The sequence below is a fragment of the Spermophilus citellus genome (genome assembly GCF_964194105.1).
Source record: "Spermophilus citellus genome assembly, chromosome: X".
Classification (NCBI taxonomy): Eukaryota; Metazoa; Chordata; class Mammalia; order Rodentia; family Sciuridae; genus Spermophilus; species Spermophilus citellus.
This window is the reverse complement of record NC_138190.1, coordinates 31,336,997-31,353,903: the sequence shown is the minus strand read 5'-3', so window position 1 is coordinate 31,353,903 and position 16,907 is coordinate 31,336,997. Positions and strand designations below refer to the sequence as shown.

Below are 16,907 nucleotides of genomic sequence, written 5' to 3'. Positions count from 1 at the left end.
TTTGCATTTTATTTAGAGACAGGGTCTCCCTGAGTTGCTTAGCACCTCGCTTTTGCTGAGGCTGGCTTTGAACTTGTGATCCTCCTGTCTCAGCCTCCCAAACTGCTGGGATTACAGGTGTGCATCACTGCGCCCGGCCATTCCCAGCCCTTTTCTTTTTCTTTCTTTTTTTTTTTTTTTTTTTTTTAAGTTTGAGATAGGGTCTCACTAAGTTGCTTAGGGCATCACTAAGTTGCTGAGACTGGCCTTTAACTTGTGATCCTTCTGCCTCAGCCTCCTGAGTCATTAGGATTATTGGCATGCACCACCTTGCCTGGTGCTAGATTTTAGCTGTTCTTGCCATTAAAAAAAACACACACACAAAACTTATGAGATGATGGATATATTAATTTTCTTTAGTACTGTAACCTTTTTACTATCAATATGTATCCCATAGCATTGTGTTATGTACCTTACTTATATGCAATAAAATTTATTTTAAAAATTACTGGGCAGGCATAGGGTAAATGTGAAGGACAGAACAGATTGTGGAGAAATCACAGCCAAAAAGAACAGACAAGGTCAATTAAGAAAAAGTGTCTTTGGATGTTGATATTTCTCAAAGAAATATATGTGGATAATCTAAAAGTCAAGAGTTATCCAAAATAATAGTGGGTCCCTGCCCCACCTCTCTCCAGCCATATTCCAATTTTTTTGGAGGCAAATCATTCAAATACTTTTAACTGTATAGTTTTCTAATAACTTACCTCCATATTTTAAAAATGGCATCCTTATACATCTGTTTCTTGATTTTTTCATTTATGCATTATGTATTAATCTGCTAATGTGAAAAGATGAAAATTTAGCTCTCTTATAACCTTTCCATATATGCTTCTCCTTTCTCACCCACAATAGTTTCATCACAATATTTGACTAAATCAATATTCACCGGGCAATATGATGTGTAATGATGACCTTTTCCTTTCTTCCTACTTTTTCCTCCTTGTCATTAATATCCAGCTGTCATACTGGATTGTCCTTTACTATCACTTTAGAAGTTTCCTGTGACCCCACCTATATGGATCCCCAGGTTTTGTGATTCCCACATTTTCTTATTTCTTGGTTCATTTCCTCTTTTGGATGGACAAAAACAAAACAACCCTAATTCTTTTGGAGACCTTGGATGTTTAAAGATATTTTGCTACTCATACTTTTTTTGTGATTGATAATTTTGGCAACTACAGAATTCTAGTTGAGAAATAATTTCCTCTGTGAATGTTGGAGGCCTTGCTCTATTATCTTGTAGTTTCCTAAATTGCTATGAGAAATCTAGTGCTAAATCTTGCAGGGAATCAATTCGGGTTCTCTTTTTGGACGCCTTTATAATCTCTTTATCCTTTTTCTATTCAGCATATTAATGGGCCCTTTAAATCTAGCCACTCATGTCTTTCATGGATAAAAATATTCTTGTTTTTTTTTCATAATTTCTTCTTCATCTACCTTTTTTTTTTAATAATTGGGATTGATTACTAGACACAGGACAGACTTCCTCTAATTAATCTTTTCTCTTGTTATCAATCTCATGGTCTTTTGGTTGAACTTTCTGAAATATTTATTCAACTTAATATTCTAATCCTTCAAATGAATTATTATTATTTCTGCTATCACATTATTAATTTCTGAGAGTTCTTTTCTGTTCTCTGAACATTCTTTTCAATAATATCCTGATTTTATTTTTTTAATATTTATTTTTTAGTTGTAGTTGGGCACAACACCTTTATTTTATTTATTTTTATGTGGTGTTGAGGATGGAACCCAGGGCCTTGCACTTGCTAGGCAAGCACTCTACCACTGAGCCACATCCCCAAAACTTTCTATTGTTTAATTTTGAAAGAGGGTCTCACAGAGTTGCTGAGGCTGGTCTCAAACTTGTGAACCTCCTGCCTCAGCCTCCCAAATCACTGGGATTACAGGTGGGTACCACTGTACCCAGTTAATCCTCCACTTTTCAATGAGCCACCCCATCTCTGTCCTTGACTGTGCCTTGGGCCTCAAAGTTGAGTTTCTCTGATTTAGTCTGTCTGGAAAGGTCTGGAGGGCCTGAGTAGAGGAACAAATGTTCCTCTACTTCTAGTTGGTTCTGACTCCATGTCCAAGTGTCCATGTGCTTTGCTTCTAACTATTTTTCCTGTACAGCCCTCATCTAGGGCCCTACTTCGGGGCTACAAGAGTCACTTTGGCAGAACACCAAGAGAGCTAGTAGTATATGAAAGTTTATGTATCCTGACCTCCCCATACCTGGAGCTAATTATTTGTATAAGAGAGTACCTTTAGCCTAGAGTATCATTTTCACTCCAGAGTTCCCTTACAGGATGAGGCAGAGGCTGGAACTTAGCCTACAATTTTAGTCTAAAACCTTGGTTTCCCGTGCTTCACTGCTTTCTTCTTCACCCACTCTTCTATTGGTTTCTCCTGGGAGCATCTCCTGAACAAACACTTCCATATGAATTCACATCTCAGGTCAGCCTTTCAGAAATGTGGCCTAAGACCATCATTTGGATTTGGGAAAGGGTTCAGGAGTTTAACTTCTCTATCAAAGTCACAACTAGTTCTGTTTTCTGACCTACATCCCTACTACCATCTGATTTCTGAACCCATCCAGTGGTCAGAAAACTGAGACAAAAAGGCTTCTGGAAATTTATAACAAAGAAAGAGCATCTTCTTGTATTGTCACTTTTATTCAATTTTAATGGCCATCTCAGAAACTTTGATTTTGATAAGAGTTGAATTTAGGCTGTTCTTTTAAATGTATTAGAGTACAAGTTCACAATCCTCTTAGAAGTATGTGATTTTAGCTGGGTGCTGTGGTACACACCTGTAATCCCAGCAACTTGGGAGGCTAAAGCATGAGGATCATAAGTTTGAGACTAGCCTCAGCAACTTAGTGAGGCCCTAAGCAACTTAGTGAGGATCTAAGCAACTTAGTGAGACCCTGTTTCAAAATTTAACAATAGAAAGGATTGGGATGTGGCTCAGTGGTTAAGCACTTCTGGGTTCAATCCCTGATACAAAGGAAGAAGGAAGAAGGAGGAAAAGAAGGAGGAGGAGGAGGAGGAGGAGGAGGAGGAGGAAAAAAGGAGGAAGAGGAGGTGACTTAGTAGAAAATCATGAAGAGAGTTTACCTGACTTAAATCTATTGACGTTAAAGAGCTTTATAGTTAGACAAATATGGGTTCAACTACTTTACCAGCTATGTGATGATGGGTTACTGAACCTCATTATGTCACAATTTTCTCATCTGCAATGGAAAATATACTTATCAGATTGTCTGCCATATAGTAAGTCCTATCCTTTGACTTATTTTCTGGCAATGATAAGTTTGTGGTACTACCAATATATGCCCTCATCTAATTCCAATATTTTGGAGATGTTTGGCTGAGGGTAAGGGCATAGGCAAAGGAAGTAGTTCTCAAAGTGTATTCCCTAGACCGCCAGCAGCAGCACTGAAAACTTAAGAGAGCAAGATTTCAGGCTCAAGAATAGACCTACTGAATCAGAAACTCTAGGGGAAGAGCCCAGCCCCATGCATCCATTTAACAAGTACTCCAGGGATTCTAATACATGCTCAAGTAGGAGAAGCACTGACCTCAGAGAAAAATATACCAGACCAACATGGAGATTAAAGCCAAATCATAGACCTACTTGGTGTGGTATTCAAGATCATAAGCATTACAGATAAGGGAAAATCATAATTACAGACTATTGGAGTAGTATAGTTGTTAATATTAAGAACATAATGTCATAAATGAATATAAATAAGATCTAGGCACTAAAGAGAAAAATGCAAATTTAAGTTTGTAAAATTTATAGTGAGCCTTTACCACATAGCTTTCAAGTACAATAGGAAAGTGCATTAATACAAGACAAAATAATTTCTATTCCCAAGAAGCTTAAGAAACACTTGAAAGACTCATTAATTGTATTAATACTTTTCTGAAATAAGCTACCAATTGTACATGATCTGGAACACTTGTGGAGGAAAGCTCATTTGAAGTTGTCACTTCGACACAGTCACAACTATTGATATTTCTCTGAAATTCTGAGTTCGTGTCATGCAAGCAAATGATCTTTAGGAGCAAAGAAGAGAACTTCAGAGCAAGAATGAACTTGACTCTGCCACTTCAGAATACAGGAGGGAGGACAGAGTAAGAAATAAACATTCCAATATCTCCTGCATAGCTATTTACAGTAGATTTAAGCCAATCCAATTATTTACTCTTAGGAGTGCAAATCAGAGACAGAAGGAAGCCAGTTCCTATATTAAGTCTGCAAAGAGCCTAAAATTTTTAAAAGAAAAAAGAAAAGCCCTTTCTTGGAAGAAGTGTAGAGGGCAACTCACTTAGGTTTATGTTTCAGGGGTGACATCAAGCCACTCAATTTGCTTTGACACATAATCTGTGTGAGCAGCTCAGCTTAATCTCCTGCATGGCAGAGCAGAGGATATTTCTCTCCAGCCCTTTGTGGCCTCTGTGTGAAAATCTCAAAGTTCTGCTGATGCCATTAGAAATAGCAGCTACAAAAACCACCACAGGGAATATTAGACAGACTGGCCAAAAGTCCAAAAATCATACCTATGCTACCAAGTCAATGCAGGGTTTCACTTCACATTAATGGTAATACACATAATAATGAAAGCTGACATACAGAATCTTCCTGGGTGCCTAGGGGACACTCTGCTAAAACACAGCATGTGCACATTTGCAGTGACTCTTCATAGTCACCTAAGACATATGTGCTACTGGACTGCATTTTGCAGGTGAGAAAATGAAGCCTCAGAGATGCTAAGTAACTTGCCTAAGGTCAACCAGTCACTGAGCTAGAGCCAGGATTCTATCCCAAAGCTACTCAAATCTAAAAGGTCTGTTTTTAACCACCTTGTTTTGTTTGCTGCTTTATAACTATACATAATAGTGAGATTCATTATGCCAGATTTGTACATGCATATAACATAATTTGATCAATCTCCTTCCCCAGTACCTTTCCTTTCCTTCCCCTCCTCCCTCTCCTTGTTCTGAGGATCTCCCTTCTACTATTATTATTATTATCATCATCATCATTTTAATTAACGCATTATTATTATATATAAAGGTGTGATTTATTGAACCATCCTGTTTTAATGCCTTGAGACTCCCAACCTATTCCAACAGTTGCGATTTGTATTATGTGTGCAATTCTCTTTGCCTCACAAGGAAAGAATAAACCAGATTGACAAGCAAAATTGCATTGCTGAAATGGGCATGAGGACAATACCTCCTTTCTGGCTGAGTATTGGATCTCTTCTGCCTTGGATAGCTGTAAAGTCTTTTAGGAATGTGGTTCCTTCCTAAAGTCATTGTGTAAGTGGAGATTCAGCTGGTCTTCACAGTGCTTGCTTTGAGATGGGTGATGCTTTGGTTGCCATGGACACCAGATTTCAACACACCACTGAGCATGGGGAATCCATTCCATGCAAAGCAACCAGAGCCGGCAGATGGGCCCAGTAACATCTAACTGCACATTAATGCTATGGTCAATATTTGTTTTGCCACCTCTCATTTAGATGATGTTCTCGCCAGTGAAGTCTGTAAGACTTTCTCTCTCATCTGGGAAACTGCTTCTTTATGGCCCAGATAGCAATACTTACACTTCAACGTGTCAGTCATTCATTTGTCTGAGTTGTTGAATGGTTAAAGCTATTCAGAAAGGGAAGTCAGATCGTAAACAAAACACTCCTTTGTTCAGCTTGCAAAAAGAAAGAACGGATTAAATGATTTCTTGAAAATTGAGTTTGTTTAAGTGGCTAGTACCCCCAAGAATAAGGGGTCTGTTAACTTAGTAGGTTTCCCTAGTAACGAAATCCATAAAGAAAATAATTAGGAAGAGATAAGTGGTACTTAGATGTATATAAATAATGCATGAGAACATGTTTTTATGAGACAAGTTGAACATTCAAGGCATTGTACTTAATTAAAGACTATAGGTCAGATATCAATTTGTGAAATTGAATCATGAAGAGAAACACTTACTTGGACACATCTGAGACTGTTGGGTTGGTTTACCAAGAGACCATCTCCACTCCATGAAGGAATAAGAAAGGACCGCCCTGCCACTTGAAAGAAATCCACTGTGTATTGTGTAGCAGCCAGCCACATAATAAATGTCACTCGTTAAATTAACCAGCAAAAATGAAATTAGCCAAGAAGTTAATAAGAAATTAATACAACTTATCATTTTCACATTCAGAGGTCAATAAATATAATAAAATTCCATTAAAACAACCTTCTTAGAGAACTCGGGGAGTTATTGGTAAAATATTTCAGGACATTTAAAAGAATTTTTACCATGCTTACGTCCCCAATTTATTTATCCAGTAACAAGAATATAATGCATCATGCTTTCTTCAAATAATTCCAATACAAATTATATCTTGGGGTTTTAGTGGAATATGCATTAATAGATGAAAAGGTATAAATAAATAATTTGTTAAATCACTGTATCAGAAAAGATTTAAAAATCAAGAGGACAATGTCTGATCATTGTCAATCTAAATTAGTTTAGGGTTGGGGAGAAGTACTACTTTATGTGATGCAGGTAAACTTAACTGAATGATTCTAAAATGGGAGTAGTATCAAGCTCAAGTTTTCTATCTGATCAGGGAATGATGTACTAAAGCATCTCTTCTTGTATTATCATGAAATAGTTTTAAAATGCTGAAATGTGCTGGACACAGTAGTGCACACCTGTAATCCCAGCAGCTAGGGAGGCTGAGCAGGAGGATCATGAGTTCAAAGCCAGCCTCAGCAACTTATCGAGGTCCTAAGTACTTAGTGAGACCCTGTCTCTCAATAAAAAATATAAAAAGGGCTGTGGATGTGGCTCAGTGGTTAAGTACCTCTGGGTTCAATCCTCAATATATATATAAAAGGCCGGAACATGGTTGATTTTGATTTGGGCCTTTAAAGAAATTCTAAAAGCCTCCTGTATACATTGCAAGATTACATTTAGTAAGAAAAAGCAATTTATGCATCCACTCATTCATTCAACATGTTAATAGAATCCCAAAACTTGCCAGGAGATATGCCAAGTGGTGAGTCTTTCCTTCAGGATAAACTAGGAATTGGAAAGCTGATATTCTAGCAGCTGTGGAAGAAATCATCCATCATACAAGGACAAGATGAAAATCATGAAGTTGAGAGGACTGGTCAAACTTTTCTGAGAAATCTCATGAAACTGAGAAAAATAGTGATTCAATGGACCAGCAGCAGCATCACATGGAGGCTTAGAGATGCAGAATTTGGGGCCTCATTCTAGACCCACTGAACCCAAACCTAATTTTGAGCAAGATCCCCCAGGGCTCACATGCATGTTCAAGTGTGAGGAATACCAATTGCAAGTACAGATTTGGCGACAGAAGCCCATCTCTGCCACTGACCAGCTATGTGATCTGGAACTAATTTCTCAATCTCTCTGTGCCTCAGTTTCCTCACTGGGTACGATGAACATTGTAATGGCACCTATGTCATAAGATTGTTGGTAGTATTAACCTACATATATGCAGAATCTAAAAAAAGTTAAACTTATAGAAGTAAAATGGTGGTTACTAGGCATGGGGAGAGGGGAGAAGAAATAAGTCAGCCAAGATGAATTTATTCTGGTTATCTAGTCTACAGCAGGGTGACTATAGTTAATAATAATGTATTGTATATTCCAAAATTGCTGAAAGTGGACTGAAAGTAAGCATATGAGGTGATGAATATGTTAATCAGCCTAATTTGCTCATTCAACAATGTATACATGTATTAAAACATCACTTTGTACCCCATACACATATGAAATTATTATTTATCAATCAAAAATAAAATTAACAAAATAAAGTCATGCTTAAGTACATAAAAAAGTAACATAATACATGTGAAGTGCTTATAATAGTGAGTGGAAATAAATGATCAATCATTGTTAATTCCTTTTGTATCCTTTTAGCATTTATAGGGTTCTGAATCATAAGTGATAAAAGATCTAAACTGCAGCTTTTAGTTGTGTCCCACTTTCTGGCTGGTCTATAATCAGGCAATGAGGAACTGAACCAAATCTATAAAACCCCAGCTTCCCTAACCCTGCTGTCATTTCAAGCCAAACTTCATGGTTTTTGTAGACAGTGTGCAACCCATGCCCACTTAAAATCTGGGGACTGCTCGAATCTAAAAACGAAGTGAAATCCTGCAAATGCATTTTTTTTTTGCAGTGGGGTTTGAATCAAAATGAACAGTAAAGGAACTCATTTTGTACCCTAGAAACCTCCATCCTCCTTTTCTACTTATCAGTTAGACATATACTGAAGTCTGATGGAATGCACTGTTGAACGAATGTTAGGGCCTGGGGTTATAGCTCAGTGGTAGCCCTGATTTCAAACCCCAGTACTATGAGAGAGAGAAGGACACAAAAGAAAAAAAAATGTTAGAATGCAGGAATTCCCAAACGCTTGTGGAGGAACTAGAAATCGATGTAACATTTTTGGAAAGCAATTTGATCATCTCTACTAAACGAAAAAATATAGGTGAACTTTGACCCTGCATTTGTGTCTTTAAAAACTTATCCTGCACATAAACTCACAAAAGTAGGCAAAGATAATATATAGAAAGACATATGTAAGTAGATACACATTATGTATATGCATATGTATATATGTATAGTATATGTGTAGGTGATCGTATTCTTTATGGCATTATTTGTGATGGCAAAAAAAGAAAAAAATTGAATCAACCTAAATGGCCATTGATATAGGTTAAATCATGCTATAGTCATTCAATGGAAACAGGATAAAGAAAGGGACATCTCTGTATGCAAAAGGTGCAAAGATGCCCAAGGTACATTAAGCAAGAAAGCAAACTGTGGAATATACATATAATATCATCCTTTGTGCAAGTGGATTAAAAATACTCTATTTCTTTAAAAAGAACAAAAGTTAGTAACTATTATTCCTAAGAAGGCTCACTTTGTATCCTGTTTGAGTTTACCTTGTGAGTATAATGACTATAATAATTTTTAAGAAAAACCATGAAAATGCAAACAGTTGCTACCATAAAATATATTCCAATATTTACTAGCTTAGATTTTAATAAAATGGATACCTTAGCTTTTATTTGATTGACAACTAGGTGGTGACATAAACAAGACACCTTACAGGTGCTATGGGACATGGAGGTGACCTGGAAAAGGAAACACCAAAGGGAGGACAAGTGAATGGATAAAGGAGGTGGAAGGTCACAGACAGATCTTGCCAAGGGATGCCAAAGAGCAGACACTTTGGTAACCTCCCAACAGCCATTTCTCTCTCCCTTTTTTCTTTCTTGTCAGAATCCATGTCCAATTCTAAAGGTTAGAAATGAAAGACACTATCCTTCCCAGGCTTCTCTGAAACTAGGACTGGCCAGAGACCAAGTGCTAGGCAATCAGTCAGAAGGGGCATTCTTCTGGGATACAGCATTCTACATGATAAAAAGAGAAGCTGGGGGAAAAAAAGCTGCAGACCTTCCCTTTCTACTTCAGTCATATAGGAAGATGATGCTTGAAATGGTAGCAGCCATCTTGAATACTGAAGGCTGATCTAGCTCCCATATCCAAATAGCAGGGAAGGCCGTTGGAGAGGGTGTGGGTTTTGATACCTCTCCTGAGATGCTGACCCAATCCTGAAATCACCTCACTGTATACTCCTTGTTCGACAAAGTAATAAATGTTCCCATTATTTCAGTCATATTTTGATTGTCTGTTTTGGCATGGGGTCTCACTATGTTGCCCTGGCTGGCCTCGAACTCCTGGGCTCAAGTGATCCTCCTTCCTCAGCATGTGCCACCACATCTGGCTTTAATCACTTTTTATTAGACATTCTGTTATCTTCCACTAAAAGCATCCTCACTTATACAGCTGCTCACCACCTGCCTTAGAAATCCACTAAGGACCCAATTAACAACTGTGTGATTTTTAAAATCACAGCAGGTAGATAGATAATCTTGTGTCGAGTATCATTTTCTAACTGATGTTCAGAATTACCTTGGATTTTCTGTTAGTAGGAATGAAAAGGACTAACACTGACTTCATTAAGCTGCTACTTTAGGCCAAGCACTACACTAGGGATTTTATCTAGGGTTGGTCACAACAACTTCCGAATCAGTTCCTCTTGGCTGGGAAAATAAAAATCACATTTATGTTTTCCACCTTATGTAAACAACTAGACATGTCCCTTTATTACTTGTGTAGACCACAACCACCAGCAGTACTTGTAACTTTGTTACCTATAGAAATCACAGATGAGGGCTGGGGTTGTAGCTCAGTGGTAGAGAGCTTGCCTAGCACATGTGAGGCATCACATGAAAATAAATAAATAAAAGGTACTGTGTCCATCTACAATTAAAAAATATTTTAATTTTTTTTTGTTTTCTTTTTTTATTTTTAAAAAATATTTTAAAAAAAGAAATCACAGAGAGGCCTGGGGTTATGGCTCAGCAGTAGAGCACTCACCTCGTACATGCAAGGCCCTGGGTTCAATCCTCAGCACCACAAAAAAAATAATAATAATAAAATAAATAAATAAATAAAGTTATTTTAAAAAAAGAAATCACAGATATATACATATCACACTGCAGGTGTTGAAGGTGAACTTTAACTCAAAATATCATTGCCCCTCATCACTGTCTCAAAAGCACCATAATCATTAGGCTCATTGCAAAATCTTATTTAATGTGTTAATAAAAAAGCAGGCATGCTACTGCAGCACACATTTCAAAAATATTTAGGTAACTGAATTGCAATATAATTGCCTTCCTCTGGTAATGCTATGTGTTTTATTTTATGCATTTAAAAATGTTGTTCTAAGAGGTCCTGAAGGGAAAAAGGAGTCCTTGGCACAAGAGGTTTACACCCCCATAACCAGTTCTCCTTACAATCAGGGTGTGTGTATGTAGGTGTGTGTGTGATGCAGGAAATTGAACCCAGGCCTTGTGCACACTAAGGTACACACTCTACCACTGATCTACACCCCAGCCTCTCATCACTCTTAATATTGTCAATCCACTCTCCAAATAGAAAACCAGGGAGATCTTTTTAAAAGGTAAACCAGATCAATATATTCCCTCACAGAAACATGAAACTCCTGACTTTGATTGACCTGGCCCTGCAGGATCTGATCTTAGCCGGCTTATATCTCCTTCTGTGGTTCTGAACTCCTGTCTCCCACTCTCTGCTCCATTCATGCCGACCTTTTCTTATTTCTTTGAGATCTCCAAGCCATTTCCCACCTTGGGGGCTTTTTCTTTGCTCTCTGCCTGGAATGCTTGCTCTTGGGGTAGCCACTTCATTTTCACGCTCTCGTAATGAGACATGACATCCCTTCCAGAGATGCCTTCCTCCCAACCCATCCCAAGAAGCATCCCTGCCTTTCCCACCTGCCCCCAGTTAGTTCCTGTTTACTTTCTTCAGATCATTTATCATAACCGAATTATTTTGTTGTTGTTGTTCAATACTAAATCCCAGCATCTGCCACAATAGATAAACCTAAATTCACTGAATGAACATGTAAAGGGCAGAATAATTTAAAGAAGAAATTCTTACTAACACATTTAAAAGTGAGGAAACTGAGGCTCAAAGATGTTGAATTATTTGTCCAAAATCATTCAGTGACAAAATTATTTTAACTGATGTCCTAGGCCTCCCCTTAATCCCTCCACCATTTTCTGCTACATTTCCACCAACCCATGGAAAGCAGAATATGCCTAATACAAATTCTATGACATGATTGCTTGGGGTTTCAGTGCCCTATTGCTCAAGAATATGTGCCTAACAAATCCCCGCAGCTACTTCCCTCAAATATTTCTAGGAAGGCTGAGCTAAAAGAAAGAATATCTATTACCTAGATAGGGTGATTTTGACTGTGTCTTTCTACATACACACCCACATTTTTTTCATCTGTGAATCTTATAAACATAGGTACCAACAAGAAAATCAAATGGAAGGAAGAAAAATTTTAAGAAGGTAAACTAAGGCAGTAACAAATTAGATAAACCCAGGTGTAAGTGCTGACATATAAAAATACATGTGATAAAGCACTATATGCTATCTTGGTGGCCCACAATTTTGGCCACTTACTTCCTAGTGGCCGACATGAAGTGAGAAACATAATCAGTTATATGATATATTTTGAAGATTAAAATAATTCAATCAATTACCAGGAGGAGAACAACTATTTCTAAGTTCTGAGATTAAATTCCTCTTGTGGGTCCTTATAACAAAAGCATGGTGGGATACAGTAATCAGCATTCTAAACTATAGCCTTATAAATAAATATATCAAGCTTCAAAGAATGAAGTCTTACAGCATGTCTTAATAGACATGGCTGGTATAATGCCAAAACCCATACAGCACTGTATTGCCTTGCTACTTGAATCATGACTCATGGACCAGCAACATCAGCATCACCCAGGGACTTAATAGAATTGCGGAATCTCAGGCCCCACCCCAAGCCTAAATCAGAACCTGTATTTTATTAAGATCTGCAGGTAATTCCGATGCACATTTAAGTTTAAGAAGAACTGACTTGATGGGTCAGCTTGATCTGAGGCAAAATCTGTAAAAAACTATAATTCATTCATTCACCAAATATTTACTGAGACCTTGGTGGTAGGAAAGAATTTCTTTACACATGACATCAGAAGCACCACCATAAAGGAAAATATTGACAAATGGGAGACCATTAAAGACGAGTAATAAGGCAAGCCACAGAGCAGACAATATGAGCAACAAAACCAAAAAAAAAAAAAAAAAGAAAGAAAGAAAAAGAAGAAGAAATAAAGATCAGAAGATTGGGTACTTAAATATGTGCCAGCCATCATGTTAATGCTAAAGATACAGTAATAAATAAAAAATATCTACCCTTTTGGAGCTTACATTCTAACTAGTGAACATAGTTTAGCTTAAAAAAAAAACAGGAAAAGGGGGTAAAGTCAAGGGGTGGGTTGCAATTTTAAATAGGGCAGACAGGAAAGGCCTCAATGAGGAGGTAAAGACCTATACAAGGTCACAGAGCCAGCTATAAAAATATCTAGGGGAAGTGTTCCAAGTAGAGAGAACAGAGAGTACAAACACCCTAAGACAGGAGAATGCCTAAAACAGCAAGAATCCACTGTGGTGGAAGAGGAGTGAGCAAGAAGTAAAGTAGGTACGCAGGGGGCTGGATCATGTGGGCTTTGTCGGCCATTTTAAGTATTGTAGCTTTAACTTTGAAATGAGAAGCCATTGGAGAAAAGGTAATAAGGAGGCACTGCAGGCTGTTGAACAGGGAAATGACATAATGGAAAGTGTTTTTAAGATGATTGCTTTCTTAAAGTTCGAAGGAATGGCTCAGTGAGTATACCATACACAATCCCGGTATATGGTGAGTCATTCGTTTCACTATTTATTACGTGGCAAAGACGTGCCAAGTGGTATGAGGAGGATCTAAAAACTAGGGTGATAACTAAGAGAACTGCCAAATGAAAGTGAATAAAAATGACATTGGAAGGAAAGAAACTTGGGACATAATGACAGATTATTTATACAGAAATGACACACAAATTGGAAATTCAATTTAATCAAAGTTTGTGGATCATCCACTGATCCACAAAGGCAAAGTCATGTAATAGCTAGGACTTGGGGTGAGGGTAGCCTGATTAGCCCCTGTCCTACACTTTTCACACCTGAACTGGATTGCTGAAGTTGAGCCTAGCATTGGGACTGGCTGATCTAACAGATTAACAGGGTTTTGTTGTTGTTGTTGTTATTTTTTAAGCTTCAGACCTTGTTCTGTCTCCTAGGAGCAGGGGCCAAAGCACCTCAACCTGATTAGTACAAAAAGACATATCTGGTTTGGCAGGAAGGCAAAAGAAAGGTTTTAATAAGTGTCTTTGTGGAGCAGTGTTCCAGACTGGCCTTGGACCACCAGTTCCGAAGCAGAGAGTTCTTCTGGTCTGCTTCCACAAGTGACTGGAAGGGTCTCCCAGTCTGTCAGTCCATTCTGGAGAAGAGGACCCAAGACATGGGAAGGGAAAGAAGCAAGCTTAAGGAAAACAAATGGAAAAAAAGAATTTGAAAATTGCCTGTCACCAGACTGTAAGGTCTGAGAAGCAGATGCAAATGTAATGCAAATGATATGTAAATAGCTCTGTGGCCTTCTAAAGGGTTTTATACAACTGGAAGGGCCCTTGGGAAACTGCTAGCAGATAACAGTGACTCAGAAGCAGAGTGAACTATTTCAAGACAACTTTGTCACACAGACCTTTGCTGCCCTGCTAGCACACTGCACATTCTTTAGTAATCTTTTTATTCTCACTTGAATCAACCTCGACTGCTATAAATAAAAAAAAAATGAAGTCTGCTTCTGTAGAGGTTATCTAAGTTAATTACACTTTAAAAAAACACACTGTATACCTTTAATTTTTCTTCAAACGGTTTTCTCACCCAAATAAAGTCAAGTAAAATGTGTCACTTCCTTCCTAGAACAATATGTGGCTTGGGTGGATTATGAATGAAAGTGCCTCTCTTTCAGTGCTAGTTACTATGATCTTTCAGAGTCCCCCCCCACCTCTGCTCCACAGGAACTGGCACATTCTCTTCTAATATATATCTGTATTCAAAGTGAATATATATATATATATATATATATATATATATATATGGAGATTATATATATAATATATATATCTCCATACACACACACACACACCTCCCCAATTCCCATCCAGCAGCCACTGAACAGCAGCTATTCATCAAGAAAAGCTGCCCTGTCAAGAAAGCTGTGGTCTTGATCATCCTAAGTACACATTTTAAAATGAAAAATGTGCACATTTGACCACAGTGGGGTACATTTTTGCCTACATTAATGTATTTAAAGGGAGGGCTTTCCCATCAAATATGCGTCTAATGAGAGCCATGGGATGTACTGAATTATATCAAGTAACATAGTAAGCACAGCTGACCTACAACTGGCCATTTATTCTCCGTCACAGATCCAGGGGTTCTGAAACAACTTATCTCCACATCAGTCCCTACTCGGTCCATTACTTTTGTAGTACTCTAACATTCGAAGGGGCCTCAGCTTTTGACAGCAGGGTCAAAGGAAAGGAAATCCCTTCGGTTTTGAGTTTCAAAATCTCACTTAAAAGGGCCACTGTCAGCCCCCAGGAAGCTGCTGGGCTAAGAGGCACCTGGGGTGAAGCCACGTTCAGCTTAAAATAAGAACAAAATGTAAAGACCTGGAATCTCAACAAACGAGAGGCCAAAAAAGAGGGGGAAAGACGGACAAAAGCAGAAAAGAAACCTCAAGAGGCGGAAGAAATGAAAGCGCCAGACAAAGAGTAACAAAGAGAGATGCAGGGGAACAACCCAAGGCGGTGCTGCGGAAGTCCGGGAGTCCGGGAAAGCGCGGCGGGGCAGGGCCGGGCGGGTGGCGAGCGCCCTCCCGCGGCCGGGGCCGCCTCTTACCTCCTGGGCGAGTTTCTGCTTGAGCACCAGCGCGGCACACAGGTAGCCCGCGCGGCCCACGAACAGTTCATCGGAGCCGCACTCCAGAAAGGAGACCGGCGCGCAGACGGCGCACAGAGCCCGGAACTTGCCCAGCGGCTGCACGTAGTCGGACCGGCCCAGGGCGTGGTACACCAGCGTGGCCACAGCATACACGCCCGCTCCCCCGAGCAGGAAGGCGGCGCGGGTGTCGGCGTCCGGCTCGCCCCACTCCTCAGCGCGGGCGCACGCGTCTATGAGGCGCTTGGCGGAGCGCAAGTAGCGCTCCCGGGCCGCGGCGAAGAGCGGGCTCTGTGAGACGTGGTAGAGCATGTAGGCCACCCCGGCCACGCCGCTGTACAGCCCACCCTGGCAGACGCTGGCCCCGGCCGTCGCCCCCCGGGCCTCAGCGCCGCCCCCAAGAGGGGGCAGCTCCTGGAGGATGCGCTCGATGGTGGCGGTGACCAAAGGCGCCACCGCTTCCTCGCACTGGCCCGCCAGCAGGCTGCCCTGGTAGTCATCGAAGCGGTTAGCGAAGCAGCGCTTGGTGTCCATGCTGTTGCCCGTGCCCCCCAATATCGAGCTGGGGACCGCTTGAGGACGCGCCCTGCAGCCCCGCGCACCACCTCCGGTTCTCTGAGGCACTCGGATGGCGATGTATGCGGCGGGGACGGAGCAAGAGGGTGAGACGGGAGGTGACAAGAGGAGGCGGGCGCAAAGAAGAAGCACGGAGCGGATGGCCAAGTGGGGCACCGGGCTGCCGCGAGGCTCCCGAGTGGCCCAGGCGAGCGAGCGCCGGGGATACGCGTCGTGCGCCCCCCTCCCAGAGGCCGCGCCCTTGCCAAACCCGCCCCCTCCTACGCCGCCGCAGCTCGGCCGCCTCTCCAAGGGGCCGAGGTGATCTCCGACAGGACCCACGCGGGGCCCGCGCCACTCCTCCCGCTCCGCCCTCGGCTCCTCCCCTCCTGGCGGAAGGCCAGGGACGTGCAGGACAACGTTCCGGAACGCTGAGACTGGACATTAGCACACCTGGTAGCGGAGACGACGACACCGAGTCCCTTGTATACTCAAAAGTGTGCTCCTCGGGTCAGCGGCATCAGCATCACCTGGGAGCATATTAAAAACGCAACACCCCAGGCTTCACCCCAGACCTATTAAATCAAAATCTGAATATTTAGCAAGATCTGTAGGTGACTCGCATGCACATTAAAGTTTAAGAAGTACGGCAGAGTTGGGAGGGGACTGGGAGTTTGTTTTTCATCTTGACCGCTATGGAGTTCTCACTCTGAATGTTTCAATTCCAAAGACTGGTGGGGTCTGATTACATCTTGTTTCATGCGTTAAAAGGTAAAATGCCCCATAGG

General features: G+C 40.5%; 1 protein-coding gene across 1 annotated transcript in view; it reads right to left on the bottom strand.

The window, feature by feature from the left end:
- Positions 1-16,523, bottom strand: part of LANCL3 (LanC like family member 3) — a 103,353-nt gene extending 86,830 nt beyond the window's left edge. Inside the window, exon 1 of the mRNA XM_081277481.1 lies at positions 15,526-16,523. Coding sequence (XP_081133607.1) covers positions 15,526-16,098 — 573 coding nt within the window. The 5' untranslated portion in view covers positions 16,099-16,523. The remainder of the gene's footprint in view (positions 1-15,525) is intronic.
- Between the last annotated feature and the right edge of the window lie 384 nt (positions 16,524-16,907).